At 42.5% G+C, this 17,485-nt stretch overlaps 1 protein-coding gene across 1 annotated transcript in view; it reads left to right on the top strand.

Moving 5' to 3' along the window:
- LOC121285134 (receptor tyrosine-protein kinase erbB-4-like) overlaps positions 1-17,485 on the top strand; it is a 1,067,779-nt gene that overhangs the window by 939,812 nt on the left and 110,482 nt on the right. The window contains exons 21-23 of the mRNA XM_041201314.1: positions 613-768; positions 16,020-16,095; positions 16,268-16,414. Of these exons, the coding sequence (XP_041057248.1) occupies positions 613-768; positions 16,020-16,095; positions 16,268-16,414 (379 nt within the window). The remainder of the gene's footprint in view (positions 1-612; positions 769-16,019; positions 16,096-16,267; positions 16,415-17,485) is intronic.

The raw sequence follows: 17,485 nt of genomic DNA, 5'->3' as shown, positions 1-17,485 counted from the left end.
ACTGGGACGTAATTTATTTTCACTTGTCAGTAAGTGAGAGCTAATGCTTGAAGTGCAGTGTGGATGTGTTCAGTCCTTGACGAGTGTTCAGCTTCCACATGTGGGCTGCTTCTTAACTTCCTCTGGCACAGAGTGTTTGGAGGTTTATCAGTGTAAGTATGATCATAATTGTCTTATCCATCAAAGAGCTGAAGAAAGCCTTGTATGTGGGATGGGATGGAAGAATAATAATTACAGGACTCAGATGGGTGGACGAGTCTTAAAGGGGCACTGCATGTGTAACTTCCCATGTTGGATGGCAGCCTATCTTTTTGTACATAGATGATAAGGACAAGGGAGGCCTATTTTAGATTGAACAGAAGTTCACATCTGGTGTTGCTGAACCTTTGACAGCAGCAAACTTAGGATCAATGAGCTATTCAGAGGAGGATATTTTTGGAGCTGTGCCTATCAAGAAATTTCCTAAATCACTGGAATGATTGAGAACATATCTAACTGGAATTGAAACCTTGCTGCAATATCTTTAAACATTGTTTATTTCTGTACATGTTATGGTTTTCTTTTTTTTAAAAAGTGAGCAAATTAAAATAGAGGCTAATTTCTGGATGGCAGGGAATGATGTACCTGGAGGAGAGACGTCTGGTTCATCGAGATTTGGCAGCAAGGAACGTGCTGGTAAAGTCACCAAATCACATTAAGATCACTGACTTCGGCTTGGCCAGGCTGCTGGACGTGGATGAGAAAGAATACAATGCAGATGGTGGAAAGGTTGGTGAAATCATTAGTTTCTGTGGAATGAGATAGAATTTATAGCATTGAAACAGGTCATTTGGCCAACTAGTCCATGTCAGTGTTTTGTTCCCTTCCCTCTTTATCTAAAGCTATCTGCATATTCCTTCTGTTTCTTTCTCCCTCATTTGCTTATCTAGCTTTGCCTTAAATGCATCTATACTAATCGCCTCACTTATTCCTTGTGGTAGTGTGCTCCACATTCTCACCATTCTTTGCATAAATAAGTTTCTCCTGAATTCCTTTTTGGATTTACTAGAGACTTGGATTTATGACTCCCTGTTTTCAGACTCCCCCCCAAACCCACCGCAAACCCACCGCAAACATTTTACCTACATCTGTCCTATCAAACCCTTGTACAATTTAAAGATTTCTTCCAGGTCATCTCTCAGTTTGTTCAGTCTGTCCAGGTAGTGAAAATTTTTCTGGTTTGGTATTCTTCTTGTAAATCTTGTTTGCACTTCCTCCAATGCTTCTATTTCCTTTTCATGATGTGCCACTGTGCAGTGCTGATCAATGGGAGTTTCAGCTCAGTAACTACGAGCAGCTCATTTACATATTTATTATCAAATTGTGATCTTTACCCATGCTACTTTCTGGCAACGTGTTGTGTGTCTCCGTTAGGAAGGATCTTTGGTTGTGGAAGATAATGGCCCTCCCAAATGCCATGTATTAATGCATAAATATATAGGAGGTTGACAGTGCTTGGTCAGCCTTTATCTCAAATTGGGCAAACTTTACTTCATTTTCAAAGATCACCTTCAGTGAAATTATAGCAAACAACTGAACTTTTTGTGTTGCTTTTGTTGCTGACTGAGGCTCACATTAAAGTGAAGGACTATTTAAATTCTCACATGCCTCCTTGGTTATTAATCTCAAAGGCTCCCCCATTGTGAGGGAGGCCCTCATGCCATTCTAAACCTATAATCTTTTTACTGCACAATAGGGGGGAGGCTTCCTCTGCTGAATGTGTGGACTATCCTCTGTTCTCAATTTTGAGCGAAAATCTTCAGAACAACAGTTTTATAGTTTCACTAGGTACAACCATTGGAATAAATATCCCCGTGGAAGAAAGCGATTGTTTTTCTTCACATTTTTGTCTCCCCCTCAAGTTGTTTCCAGATGCTTCTCCGAGATTTCCATGTTCCTCCAATTGTAGCCCCTTTCGCATCCCCCACTTTGCTTGCCCCACCTTCAGCCACTTGGACCCTAAGCTCTGAAGTTCCTTCCTAAATTACTCCATCTCTCTAATACTCTCTCCTCCTGCTTAAAACTTACTTCCTTGACCAAGCGCTTGTTCACCTTTCCTAATATCTCCTTCCTTGACTCTACATCAGGTTTTGAAGTCAAGTGCCTTGGGAGCCTTTGCTACATTAAGGGCACTGTATAAATGCAAGTTGTTTTCTTGTTTCTCCTGTTTACGGCCCCTCATTCCTCGTGCCAGAAACACTCACCTTTGCACAGTATCAAAGGCAGCTGCAGGCTTTCAAGTCAACCCTTATGTAATGTCCCAGGATAATCCAATCCTGTGCTTTTTCCCTTCTTCCCTATAGTCTTTGTCAATGCCTCTCGACAAGGGCACATCCCGGATCTGTAACTCACCTCTCTTTGCATCCTTCCAAAAATAAAGTCTGAACTACCCCTATTTGTGAATCTTTAAAAGCATGTGTTTTCTTTTAGCTTACACATTTGTTTTTCTAAAAAACCCCCTTACTTACATATAGATAAAAACAAAAAAACTGCGGATGCTGGAAATCCAAAACAAAAATAGAATTACCTGGAAAAACTCAGCAGGTCTGGCAGCATCGTCGGAGAAGAAAAGAGTTGACGTTTCGAGTCCTCATGACCCTTCGACAGAACTTGAGTTCGAGTCCAAGAAAGAGTTGAAATATAAGCTGGTTTAAGGTGTGTGGGGGGGGGGGGAGAGAGAGAGAGAGAGAAGTGGAGGGGGGGATGTGGTTGTAGGGACAAACAAGCAGTGATAGAAGCAGATCATCAAAAGATGTCAGCAACAACAGAACAAAACACCTATGTGTTCTTTTGTTCTATTGTTGGTGACATCTTTTGATGATCTGCTTCTATCACTGCTTGTTTGTCCCTACAACCACAACACCCCCCTCCACTTCTCTCCACCCCCACCCCCACCCCCCCCCCCCCCCCCCCCCCCCCCCCCCCCCCCCCCCCCCCCCGCCCCCACACACCTTAAACCAGCTTATATTTCAACTCTTTCTTGGACTCGAACTCAAGTTCTGTCGAAGGGTCATGAGGACTCGAAACGTCAACTCTTTACTTCTCCACCGATGCAGCCAGACCTGCTGAGTTTTTCCAGGTAATTCTGTTTTTGTTTTCCCTTTACTTACATCCATTTTAGCACTGACCATTGAAAGGTAGTGGTGGTGGAGGCCACATCATTCAATGCCACTCGTATTAAATTATTAGTGCAGGTTAAGCACTACGCCATAGATGTCAGCTGTGACCAGTGGATCATAACCATCCATTATATCTGCAACTACTTTTAAAAAAATATCCTAGGATGTAAGCCAACAGGTTGAGGGATTTGTTGGCTTTTACTCTCTTAAATTTCTCTAATAATTTTTCTCTGCTGATATTATTTCATATTCCCTTTGTTACTCTCTATTTCTAGTGTGTAAGTTATATCTTCTGCTGTGAAAATAGATGTAAAATATTTGTTCACTTCCTCTGCCATTTCCTCATCCCCCAATATAATTTCTCCTCTCTCTGCCTCTAAGGGATCATAGTTTAGCTACTCTCTTCCTTTTTATATATTTGTAAAAGCCCCTCTCTCTTCAGGTGTTGGCACTCTCTTCTATTTGATTCATAATGGTCCATGATTATGCTTGGCTAAGTATTACAGTAGTTTACCATTGGCTTCTGCAGCATGGCTGACCAAGAGACTCTCCCACTCTTATTGCCTGCCATTGAGCATATTTGAAGGATTTACAGGCTGATAATCAACCTGTTTGGCCACGTGCTGCTTCCGTGGCCATCAAGTCCTGGAGTGGTGCTTGCAAAAAGCTCCTACAACCTGTTTTTTATATTCCTCACTAGTTTACTCTCATTCTATTTTTTTCCCCTTTTTATCAAGTTTTTGGTTGGTTGCTGGTTTCTGAAACACTCCCAATCCTCAGGTTTATTACTATCCTTTGCTACATTATAAGCCTCTTCTTTTAATCTCATATTGTAATAAACATGGTGTACCGGAAAGGTTTCTTATTTGAAACAGAAACCTTTATTTACAGAGCTCTTGTAGAAGCTACGTACTTGAACCCGGTCCACAACTAGAAAACTCTGCCTCTAAGATTACCTATGTTTAGAGCTGATTCATGACCCCTAAAACAGTAGAAAAGGTTTTACCTACAATCACTACATTCCTCTCCCCTTTTTTTCTTTCCTTATTTACAAGAATATCTTAAGCCACAACACATACACAGATCATGCAATTATAGATTAAGTCTCTGACATGGTTTTCTAATTCGGTTAAGCGACGTAGCTCTATGACTTGCGATTCTCCCACTGGGTTGACATGATCAGGAACTGCAGCATCAGGGACATCCTTAGAAAATGTCAGTTCAGAATTATTTAATTCAACAGAGATATCAGGTATGACTATTCTAGTTTGATCTGGTACCTAGGGGGTTAAAGGGCCATCTTCAATTACAGTTGGAGTAACTGGTTGTTAGAATGTCTCCCTACTCCTTAGATGATTCTGAGATGTTTTCCTGACTTGGAAATGTATCGCCGTTCCTTCAGTGTTGCTGGGTCAAAATCCTGGAGCTCCCTCCCTAACAGCACTGTGGATATAACAACACCGCAGGGACTGCAGTGGTTCAAGAAAGCAGTCAAGGGTAAAATTTAGACCCAGGTGTGGTTTCACCAAGGTCCTGTACATCTGCAGTAAGACATCCTTTCTCCTGTACTCAAGTCCTCCCTCAATAACGGTCAACATACCATTTTCCATCTTAACTGCTTGTTGCACCTGCATGTTTGCCTTCAGTGATTGGTGTACAAGGACACCCAGATCCCTTTGTACATCAATATTTCCCAATCTATCACCATTTAAATAATACTCTGCCATTCTGCTTTTCCTGTATTTGCCCACTCACTCAACTTGTCTAAATCACCTTGAAGTCTCTTAATATCCTCCTCATTGCTCACATTCTCACCTAGTTTTGTGTCGTCAGCAAACTTGGAAATGTTACATTTGGTTCCCTCATCCAAATCATTGATATATATTGTGAATAGCTGGGGCCCAAGTACTGATCCCTGTGTACCCCACTAGTCACCACCTGCCATTCTGAAAAAGACCCATTTATTCCTACTTTCTGTTTCCTGTCTGCTAACCAATTCTCAATCCATGCCAATATATTACCCCCAATTCCCATGTGCTTTACTTTTGCACATTAACCTCTTATGTGGGACTTTATCAAAAGCTTTCTGAAAATCCAATATACCACATCCGCTGGTTCTCCCTTATCTATTCTGCTAGTTATGTCCTCAAAAACCTCCAGTCGGTTTGTCAAACATGATTTCCCTTTCATAAATCCATGTTGACTATGTCTAATCCCATTAATATTTTCTAAGTATCCTGTTATCACATCCTTAATAATAAACTTGAGCATTTTCCCTACCACTGATGTTAAGCTAACCGGCCTGTAATTCCCTGTTTTTTCCCTCCCTTCTTTTTTAAATAGTAGGGTTACATGTGCCACCCTCCAATCTGCTGGGACTGTTCCAGAATCTACAGAATTTTGGAAGATGACAACCAATGCATCCACTATTTCCATTGCCACCTCCTTTAGAGCCCTGAGATGTAGATTATCAAGCACTGGAGACTTATCAGCTTTCAGTTCCATTAATTTCTCCAGCACTGTTTTTTTAGTAATACTAGTTTCCTTCAATTCCTCTTTCCCACTAGACCCTCAATTTCCCAGCATTTCTAGGGAATTATTTGTGTCTTCCTCCATGAAGACAGAAATAAAGCAGTTTAATTGCTCTGCCATTTTCTTGTTCTCTATCATAAATTCTCATGTTTAGAACTGTAAGGGACCTACATTTGTCTTCACCAATCTTTTTGTTCTTATACACTTATAGAAGCTTTTACAGTCCTGTTTTATGTTTCATGCAAGTTTACTCTCATGCTCTATTTTTCCCCTCATAATCAATCTCTTGGTCCTCCTTTGCTGAACTCTAAACTGCTCGCAATCCTCAGGCTTGCTAGCTTTTCTAGCAACTTTATATGACTCCTATTTGGATCTAATACTCTCCTTAATTTCTTTTGTTAGCCATGGTTGGACCACTTTTCATGTTGTGTTTTTGCACCAGAAAGGAATATATAACTGTTGCAACACATACATTCATTCCTTAAGTATTAGCCATTGCCTATCCACCGTCATGCCTTTTAATGAAGTTTCCCAATCTATCTTAGCAAACTCACGCCTCATACCTTCGTCGTTTCCTTTGTTTAGATTTAGGATCCCAGTTTCGGATTGGACTACTTCACTTTCCAACCTAAGGAAGAATTCTATCATGTTATGGTCACTGTTCCCTAAAGAACCTCGCACAACAAAATTATTAATTAACCCCTTCTCATTGCACAAAACCAAATCTAGGATAGCCTGTTACCTAGTTGGTTCCTCAATGTACTGGTCTAAAAATGTTTTATTATTTATACTATTCTTAACTTTGCAAGTAAGCCATGAAGGGATCTTTCTTCCTGAATTTCTGTTTTTTGCTTAAGGGAATGTATTGTTTCCCATTGTTTATTTTGATCTGTTTCCCAATCAACCGTAGCCTCATACCTATATAATTGGCTTTGTTTAAGTTTATGATTGTTGTTTGAGACTCGAGAATGTTGCTGTCAAACTTAATATGGAATTCAATTGTATTTGATAATTTTTTTCCCAGTGGATCTTTTAATCTGAAATTGCTTATTAAACTTACCTCATTGCACAATACCAGATCTAAAATAGTTTTATCCCTAGTTGGTTCCACAACATTTTGTTCAGGAAACTGTCACAAAAGCATTCTACAAACTTATCTTCCAGACTACCTTTGTCAATTTGATTTGCCCAGTATATATGAAGATTAAAGTCCTCCATGATTAATGCGATGACTTTGTTACAAACCCCAATTATTGGAGCTTATCGCAATGTCCAATTGTATAACGACTGTTAGGGAGCCTATAAAGGTTTACAACCCTGATTATTCTTGATTTCCACCCATACTGGTTCAACTTCCTGAGTTTCGGAGCCAAGATCTTTTCTCGCTACTGCTTTTATGTCATCCTTTACTATCAAGTCTACCTCTCGGTCTTTTCCATCTGTCTGTTTTTTTTGAATGTTGTGTGCCCTGGAATATTTATTTCCCAACCTTGGTTATCTGCTAAGCATGTTGCTGTAATGACAATTAGATCCAAACCATTTATCTCTATTTGTGCCACAAATTCACCTCCTTATTACAAATTCTTCACACTTTCACATAATGAGCTTTATCCTGTACTATTTTCTGTATGGTCCTTATTCACTGATGCACTTGTACTGAAGACAATAGTATACCAACAATAGTACTGAAGACTTGTGCTCTAGAACTTGCTGTGCTCATAGCCAAGCTGTTCCAACAAAACTCTGGCATCTTCACAGCAATGTGGAAAATTGCCCAGGTATATCCTGTACACAAAAGGAAGGACAAATCCAACCCAACCAATTACTGCTCCATTAGTTGACTCTTGATCATCAGTAAAGTGATCAACACGGTCAACAACAGTGCAGTATTTGCTCAGCAATAACCTGCTAACTGACACTCAGTTTGGGTTCTGCCAGGGCCACTTGGCTCCTGACCTCATTACAGCCTTGGTTCAAACATGGACAAAAGAGCTGCACTCTTGAGGTGAGGTGAGAGTGACTGTCCTTGACATCAAGGCAGCATTTGACCGTCTTCAGCTGCTTCATCAATGACTTTCCTTCCATCATAAGGTCAGAAGTGGGGATGCTCGCTGATGACTACACAATGTTCAGCACCATTCGCAACTCCTCAGATACTGAAGCATCCATGTCCAAATGCAGCAAGACTTGGATCATATCCAGGCTTGGGCTGACAAGTGTTGAGTAACATTCACGCCACACAAGTGCCAGGCAATGACCATCTCCAGCAAGAGAGAATCTAACCATTGCCCCTTGACATTCAATGACGTTACCATCACTAAATCCACCACTATCAACATTCTGGGGGTTACCATTGACCAGAAACTGAACTAGACTATCCATATAAATACTGTGGCTACAAGAGCAGTCAGAGGCAAGGAATTTTGTGGTGAATAACTCGCCTTCTGACTCCCCAAAGCCTGTCCACCATCTACAAGACACAAGTCAGGAATGTGATGGAATACTCCCCACTTGCCTGCATGAGTACAGCTCCAACAACACTGAAGAAGCTTGACACTATCCAGGACAAAGCAGTCCACTTGTTTGATACCCCATCCACAAACATTCACTCCCTCCACCACCGATACACAGAGGTAGCAGTGTGCACCAGCTGCAACATGCACTGCAGGAACTCAGTAAGGCTCCTTAGACAGCACCTTCCACACCCATTACCACTACCATCTGGAAGGGCGAGGGCAGCAGATAGATGGGAACACCACCGCCTGGAAGTTTCACTTCAAGCCATACACTATCCTGACTTGGAAATATATCACTGTCCCTTCATTGTCGCTGAGCCAAAATCCTGGAACTCCTTCCCTAACAGCACTGTGGGTGTACCTACACCACATGGACTGCAGCAGTTCAAAAAGACAGCTCACCACCACCTTCTCAAGGGCAGTTAGGGTTGGGTAATAAATGCTGGCCCAGCCAATGATGTGCACATCCCATGGATGAATAAAAAAACTATTACCATTCATCTTCCTCTTTTCCCGGTACTGATGCCATGAATCCGATCCCCTTCTCCACACACCGCTCTTTGTGCCACCTGTTTAATTATCTAACCTGCTTGATCCTGTGCAAATTGACATGTAGCTCAGATAACAATCCAGAGATTATTACCTTTGAGGTTCTGCATTTTAATTTGGACCCTATCTCCTCCAGCTCTCTCAGCAGAGCACCATGCCTAGTCCTACCTGTGCCGTTGGTTCTTGCGTGGCCAATGACAGCCGGATCCCTGCACCCAACCCCCAACCACTCTAAACCCATCTGCAGCTGTGAGGAGAGATCTTTAACCCTGGCATTAGGCAGGTAGCACAGCCTTTGAAACTCCTAGCATCGGCTGCAGTGAACAGTATTTCTTCCTTTGACTATACTGTTCCTTACCACACTACCACATTCCTTGTCTCTCCACTCACTTGATTGGATACCTGCACCATGGTGCTATGATCATCCACCCTGTAGTCCTTGTTCTCATCAACACCAGTAGGTGTTAGTTAATGCCAATAGCCAAAGCTTCTCATCACTACATCCTGGATCCCTATCCATACCTGACTCACAGTCATACCCTCCTGTCCTTGACCATTGACCGACCTAAGGGGATGTGATGGCCTCCTGGAATAAAGTGGCCAGTTATCTCTCCCCTTCCCTGATTCCCCTCAATGCCAGCAGTTCGGACTCCAGCTTAACACCTCTGAGTCGAAGTTGCACGAGCTGCAGACACTTACTGCATATCTGGTTGTCCAGGATCACAGTGCTTTCCATAAACTCTGACGTGTTGCAGTCACGGCACACTGACTTCCCTGCCTGGTCTGTCTGACTTTATTTATTTATTTGATTAGTTAACTAACATGGACTGCAGCGGTTCGAGAAGGCAGCTCACCACCACTTTCTCAAGGGCACGTAGGGATGGCCAATAAATGCTGGTCTAGCCAGTGGAGCCCACATCCTGTAAATTAATGAAAAAAATGAGTTACTAATTTAGTAAAGTAAAATAATAGCAATTATGTCTACAGGTGTCTCTGGATACCCTTCAGCAAAAAAGATGCATTTATATATCACCTTTCATGACCTCAGAACGTCCCAAAGTGCTTTACAGTCAATGAAGCAATACTTCTGAAGTGTCACTTTTATAATGTTGGAAACGCAGCAACCAATTTCCTCACAGCAAGCTCCCACATCCCTGCAATACCCACCCTCCCACTCATGCAGTGCTGCCCAAACGTTAGCCACTAACCACCTGTGACTAATTGGGAATCCAGATGTTGTTAATCAGATGTCTTATTAGTAATTTTAAAAATAGCAGTTGGCAATCATTAAGCACGTGGTGTTGGTAAAATTGTAATACAAAAGGTAGAGAGAGACTTTTTCATCACCGTGTACATTTTATTTTCTTGTTTATTGAATGATAATAGTTGTTTGTTAAGTAAACGTACAGATATAAAGTACCTGAATTGTATTTGTGGATGTAAGACTAAGATTAGTGCCTGGGGCTAATATGGTGTCACTGTAGCCACATTTGTGGCTAGTCAGTGAATTCTACTGGACAACACTGTACCAGTACTGGGTACTGAGGCCAATTACAATGTGATGGCACTGCCCTAGCTGAGGTCAGCTACCCCAGCAAAGCCCAGGACTTGGAGCTGCAACAGTCGGGTACACATGCCTTAAGTGTCATACTGGGGAGAGTGTCCCACTCCTTATTTATAATGGGCATTGGCATAGCATTCTCCAGTAATCAACCAGATATTATTTCCCGATATAGGCAAAGAGATGAAGTCACAATTGTGCCTCCTCTTGTGTGAAAAGACCAGATATCAGAAGCAGGGGGTGGGTTGATAGTTTAACCATCTGTGCTGACAGCTGGTGTCTCCACATAAACAGAATAATAAAATCAGAGAAAACTGAAGTGGTATATATATCATAAAAAGTAAGTCATATCTTCTAGTGATTTCAAGGCTGTAATGCCTTTTCAGGCTGCATGTGATGCTCAAAATTTACTCTTATGGATAATCTCAACTGTTCAATGACATTACAGTTTTATAATAGTCCCTGGCATCCTTTATTCTCTACATTAAGGGAAAATCACATTCAAATTCACTGGATTTCTGGAGGAAACATATTTGTTGGAATATATATGTGTAAATGTATATATTTAAGTAATAATTTTCAGCAGTCAAGTGAATCAAAGCCTTTTTAGAAATTTATATGATCATTCTCGCTGGGCAGTCTAGCAGCTATGACACAGGAACGTGCAGGGTTGGTGATTACATGTTCACCAGGAGCTTTATAATATCTTGCCACACGACTGAATAGAATGGTTTTGGTGTCACTGAAAGGAGTTACTGCTCTCAATTCCAAAGGCCATCACAATGCCCTTTAGCAACTCAATGTACTCAAGCATCTGGGACTTCAGCTGATTTGGAATCCTCAGAAATATTGTACTAGCTTTATCATAGATGCATTTTTAGAGGAAGCTAAGTAAGCACCTGAGGGCAAAAGGGATAGAAGGGCAGAATGAGAGGGGAAGATGAAATAGGATGGACAGTGGCACGTGTGAGCATAAACACCAGTGTGGATGAGTTGGGTTAAATGGCCCGTTACAACGCTGTGAAATGCTATGAAAGTCAGCTTGGAAATGTGAGCTGTTTCAACTGTTAAACTCCAAACTCAGCTGCTCACAATCTGCCTCACATTAATCCCCGCTTGTCTAAATAATACATAGTGCTTGATCACATCAAAGCATCTCTAAAAGCTGTTGTTGAAGTAGAAGTTCAGCTATGACCTTACTGAATGGTAGAGCAGGCTCGAGGCCACATGGCCTATTCTTGTTCAGATTTCTTATGTTCTTATAAATTTCATGCCAGCCACGTCCCACAGACAGCAATTAACCTGTTTTGTATGCTGTTGGTTAAAAAGGGATGGAAGATAAGAAGAAGAGGAGGCCATTCAGCACTTTCAGCCTGTTCCACCAGTCAATTAGATCAAGATTGATCTGTATCGCAACTCTATTTACTTACCTGGATTCCATTTGCCTTAATATCCTTACCTAACAAAAATCTGTCAACATCAGTTTTGAATTGTTGGATCAGATACAGGAGAACTTGCTGCTTTCCTTTTTTTCAAATTAACATCCATCCAGACATTAGGAAAGACTTCAGCTCAATTTCTCGTCCAAAGTAAGGCACAGCATTCCTTCAGTATTGCATTGTATTGTCAGGCTGGATTGCTTGCTCTGCGGTGTGGCTTCAACCCACAACCCTCTGGCCCAGAGACAAGAGGGGTACTGACTGAGACCAAGGGCGGAACCACCCCAGATTTGTGATAGCAGGAGGTTTAAACAACATTTTACTGCCGGCTGAGATGGTGGGTTTTCACACCGTATCATCCCAAACCTGCCGCATCACTTATGCATTCTCAGGAAACACGCTGTTTCCATGGCGGGCAGGCTCTCATTCGCCCACCACACCATCACCCTGCTGCTTCATCGCACCAAGCACCACATTTATAGTACAGCCACGCTCAGTGCTTCCAACCCAGGACTGTAGCAAAGAAGACATGGCCCTGAAAGGCAAGAAGACTGCAGCCCTCGAGCACCTTTTGGATGTCATGGAGGCCCACTCTGATGTCCTCTAACCCCGCTTTAGCCACAGAGGGTGCAGAAATATCAGCAATCTGGCTTGGTAGCCAATGGCAGCGGTGGTCAGTGCCAATGTTGCACAGGAGAGGTTGGCCATTCAATGAAGATAGAGGATGAATTATCTCATCCGTGCAGCCAAGTTATGGCTACCATCTCATCACTTTAAACTCACACACTCAAGCCTATCACACATTCACTTGCATCTCACTCACTGCCAGCTCAAGAGACATCACCATCCATTCTCAAATGCATACCCTCACATGCCCATCTGGCCTCATCTCCTCTGGGGACTGCCTCCTCAGCCCTCACCATAAGATATAGGAGCAGAAGTAGGCCATTCGGCCCATTGAGTCTGCTCCGCCATTCAATTAGATCATGACTGATTTGATAATCCTCAACTGCACTTGCCTGCCTTTTCCCCATAACCCTTGATTCCCTTACTGATTAAAAATCTGTCTATCTCAGCCTTGAATATACTTAACAACTCAGCTTTTACAGCCCTCTGCGGTAAAGAATTCCACAGATTGACTACCCCCTGAGAGAAGAAATTCCTCCTCATCTCTATTTTAAATACTCTGAGATTATGCCCCCTGGTGCTAGACTCTCCCACAAGGGGAAACAATCTCTCAGCATCTACCCTGTCAAGGCCCTAAAGAATCTTATATGTTTCAATAAGGTCACTTATTGAGTCCACTTGGCTAGATTAATGTGCCCTCACACACACCCTGGGATACCCTCCGTCCCCAGTACAGCTCTCATCCTGCAGCCTCTTCCCTTGCCTGAGGCCACTTCTCCCCCTTCCCCAAGCAAGACCTTGTCCTGCAGCTGTTGAAAGGCCACCCACATCTGGCTGATCTGGTAGGTAGAGACCTACCCGTGAGCCCCCCTAAAAGTGATGTGGTGCTGTCTGTGAAGCCTGTTGCTGATGACTGCAAGTGCTGCCTGAAGCAAGGTAGGCAAACAAACCTTGAAGTCCCGAGCAAAGTGCAACTCGCCAAGTGCACGCCTTATATATGCTGTTGTGAGACACCTTGGCATGTTTTCCCGCTAATGTAGACGGACAATCCAGTTGGGGGGGGTGGATGACTCTGATGGGCTGATCTTATAATGATATTCTGGTGTATTACATTGAGTTTCCCAACATCCAATTGCTGAAATGTGGCCTGCCATTGGCGGGTGGAGCGGGCGATCGCAAACTGGTTTCACAATGTCGTGAAACCAATTTTTGGCCTTCTTGCCAATTTGTCCGCTCATGCCGCCGAACATGCTCGATGCCGACAGGCATGGAAAATCCCAGTCCAAGTCTTCATTCTACCTCAGCCACTCCACAGCTGAAAACCCTATTCACACTTTTGTCCAAGCACCTACTTGGCTGAATTCCCTAAACTCCCAGCTGCTCATCACCTGCTTTGCACTAAGTCCCTCACACCCATCAATTGTGGCTCCAGTGATCTTCGCTGGATTCCTGTCTCCCAATGTAATGTTTCTATTTGTTCTTTGGGTGTTGCCCTAGTTGCCCTGGGAACCAACAATTTAAGGTGGAACTGGTTCCATGTCTATGCTGGACAGGTGGGAGTGGCAGGTTGCTTTTCCTGAAGTAGGCCAGGGTGGTTATCTAGCTGCGGCAGCCAATTTGCACACAGCAAGCTCCTACTAACGGCAATGAAATAATGACCAGATCGTCTTTTTTTTAGTGATGTTAGCAAAGAGATAAATATTGGTCAGGATTTCAGGGCGGACTCCCCTGTTTCAAAATGGTGCCACCAGACAGCATCTCCTGAGAGTGCCAGCCTAGCTTACATGCTCTAATCTCTGGAGTCTGACTTGAACCAACAACCTTCTACCTGAGAGAGATGAGGGTTACCCACTGAGCCACAACAGATACTATGGTCATACAATTTGTTTTCTCTCACAGTTTCTGGATTCATCCCGAAACCTTCATTAGATACCTGCCTTGTAACCATTCCAGCATTTATTGAAATTACTGCCATCCCAGTTGATGAAGAGCAATGGTGGCACCGTTGCCAACGGTGCTTAATACTGGGCACCCTGCAAATGGCATTTCTCAAGGTACACCAGCCATGGGTTCAGCAGTTAAAAGTTTCATCCCTGGGCACTGCAGGAATGGAGCCAAACTTCCCAAATTCATGGCACAGCTCAAATTTATGGCAGCCCAAAGCTGGCCATGGAAGTCCTGGAGTTGGACAATGGGAATATTCCTCCTTGAGGAAATAGGTGGAGATTTACAATCTGGGACATATTTCCAGACATTTCTCTGGCTGGCCAATGGGATCTAAGCACTTTAAACAAGACATTTCCAGGCATTCAGTAAATCATGGGAGAATGGAAATGCATCTTCTGTTTCTCTCTGGCTTCATTTGCTAAACAAATCATTGAAGTCAGAAGCTGTCCTTTTCTTGCATCAAGGTCACTGTTATAGCGAACAGCCAAGAAAATATTCGCAGAGGATGTTAAGAAAGTCACTTGCCTCCCCCTCTCTCCCCGACACCCCTAACAGCTCAGTGCGTTTATCCAGCAATTCACTCTGCCATACAAAATGGGAGTTCCTGCACTGGATTAACTGACCACAGTATGGGAGCTATAGTCCTCTTAGGTGAAGACAGGGAAAATCAGCCTGGGCTCCTACTTCATATCCCATTTGCAGTGACCCTCACCCACTGCTGGAAAGTGCTGCTGTTTGGCTGGATGTCCAGTAACAGCAGGATTGGAAGTCAATGGCTGAGTAAGATGCTGCCACTCACCATCACAGTTCAGCCATGAAAAATGGCCATTTGGACAAATATAGCAATCCCTACTCCTAGGGTCATAGATGGCTACACCTCATAAGAAGGCCATTTGGCCCACCATATCTGTGCTGGCTCCCTGCAAGAACAACTCACCTAGATTCACATCCCTGCCTTTTGCCAGGAGCCATTCAAATTGTTTTTTCCTTCAGATCGTAATCCAATTCCCTTTCGAAAGCCTCAATTGAAATACCTCCACACACTCATCCTAAACACTACTGCGTAAAAAAGATTTTCCTCATGTCACCTTTGGTTCTTTTGGCAATTACCTTAAATTGGTGCCCTCTGGTTCTCAACCTTTCTGCCAACAGGAACAGTTTCTCTCTATCTCCTCTGTCTCGACTCCTCATGATTTTAAACATCCCCATCAAATCTCTTCTCAATGTTCTCTTCTCCAAGCTGCACATCCCCAGCTTCTCCAATCTAATCATGCAACTGAAGTTCCTCATCCTTTGATTTATTCTTGTGAATCTTTTCTGCAACCTCTCAAAAACCTTAATATCCTTCCTAAACTGTGTTGTCCAAAATTGAACACAATGTTCCAGTTGAGGCCGAACCAATGTTTTGTAAAGGTTCATCATCACTTCCTTTCTTCTGTACTCTGTGCCTCTATTTATAAAGCCCAGGACTGCGTATACTTGATTAAATACTTTCTCAACCTGCTTTGTCACGTCACAAAGAATGAGTCAAGAGGGCAATGAAAGGGAGAAAATTTGGAGGAAAAGATATGGATATAATAGAGTGGGACAAATGTTGTAATAAAATATAGCATCCAGTAATTTTCTGTGTGTTAATTACATAAGAACAGTTGTGAACATTCCACCAATACTTTTTGTCATATTCTTGCAGATGCCAATTAAGTGGATGGCTTTGGAGTGTATTCACTATCGAAAGTTCACCCATCAAAGTGACGTGTGGAGCTATGGTAGGTTCCCGACTGTGAACACTACATGTTTGTGGCAGGAGTTAGCAGTGTGCCTGGTAAAGCACAGGTGTCTTTCCAGTTCTCAGATTTCCTTAGCCGTTTCTGAATCTATTCTCTGGTTCAGGCATGCAGTGGGTGATGAATGGATTTTATTTTGGTTTATCTCCTACAGGTGTCACTATTTGGGAGTTGATGACTTTTGGTGGGAAGCCGTATGACGGAATCCCAGCCCGTGAAATACCTGACATCTTGGAAAAAGGGGAGCGCCTTCCGCAACCTCCGATCTGTACCATTGATGTTTACATGGTGATGGTGAAATGTAAGTGGCCCTCATTACTGCAGCAGTATTGAAGAATGACTCTTTAAACATTGCTCAAGCAGAGATTTGGCTGGAGCTGAGTACGGTAGTAAAAACAGAAAATGCTGGAAAAGCTCAGCAGGTCAGTCTGCAGCTGAGGACGTGTTAGTCTTGTTCAGTACAATACACCACACCACTCAGATAAATGCAAAATACTGCAAATGCTGGAAATCTGAAATAAAAACAGAAAATGCGGAAAATCTCAGCAGGTCTGGCAGCATCTTTGGAGAGAGCACCTGCTGAGCTTTTCCAGCATTTTCTGTTTTTATTTCAGCTTTCCAGCATTTGCAGTATTTTGCTTTTATCTGAGTAGAGTAGTGTGGCGTAATTGCATTGACCAAACCTCATCATGCAGGCAGCCATCATTGAACTATATTTACACCTTCCCAACAAAGAGGGCAGTATAACAAAATGTTCAGATCTTGCAAAATACTACACTCCATTCCCACTTAATAAAAACTTATACATTAAAATGTAAAATGGTGTCTGAACATTAGTTCCCAGAATACGATATGACTAAACCAATATCAACACTACCTGAAAATTTAATAGGTTGGGTTGCATACTTATTTTACTGTATTCACAACCAAAACGTATATGACTGATACTTCCTGAATAATTTGTATGTTTTTCCTTAACACCAATATGTGTTCAACAAAAATATCACCATTTGACAGCAAATAATGAAAAGAACAATTTTTTTCTTCTTCCTTCCTACATACTTTCAATTTATCTATCAGGCTTCTTTCTCTTTCTGTCTGAATATCTCCTTCCATTTCCGTTAGCTTGACTCTATTCTCTCAACATCTCTGACTGTGTCAAATCTGAACATTGACTATCAACTTCATTTAATGGTTGGACCTGGGGCATTGATTGATTTGTCTTAATCAGAGACCCTGACTCACTTTGCTCTTCAGGTGGATTCTGTAGCCCTGGCAAACTTTCAGTTTCTTTTTGACCTTTCTGACTTTCACTTCAGGTTGCAAGAGAAATTTGAATTATAGGAAATTTCTCCTGCTCTCCTGTTGTCAG

Source organism: Carcharodon carcharias, chromosome 12 (assembly GCF_017639515.1).
Source record: "Carcharodon carcharias isolate sCarCar2 chromosome 12, sCarCar2.pri, whole genome shotgun sequence".
Taxonomy (NCBI): Eukaryota; Metazoa; Chordata; class Chondrichthyes; order Lamniformes; family Lamnidae; genus Carcharodon; species Carcharodon carcharias.
Note: the sequence above shows the minus strand (reverse complement) of the source record. Positions and strands in the feature narration are given on the sequence as shown.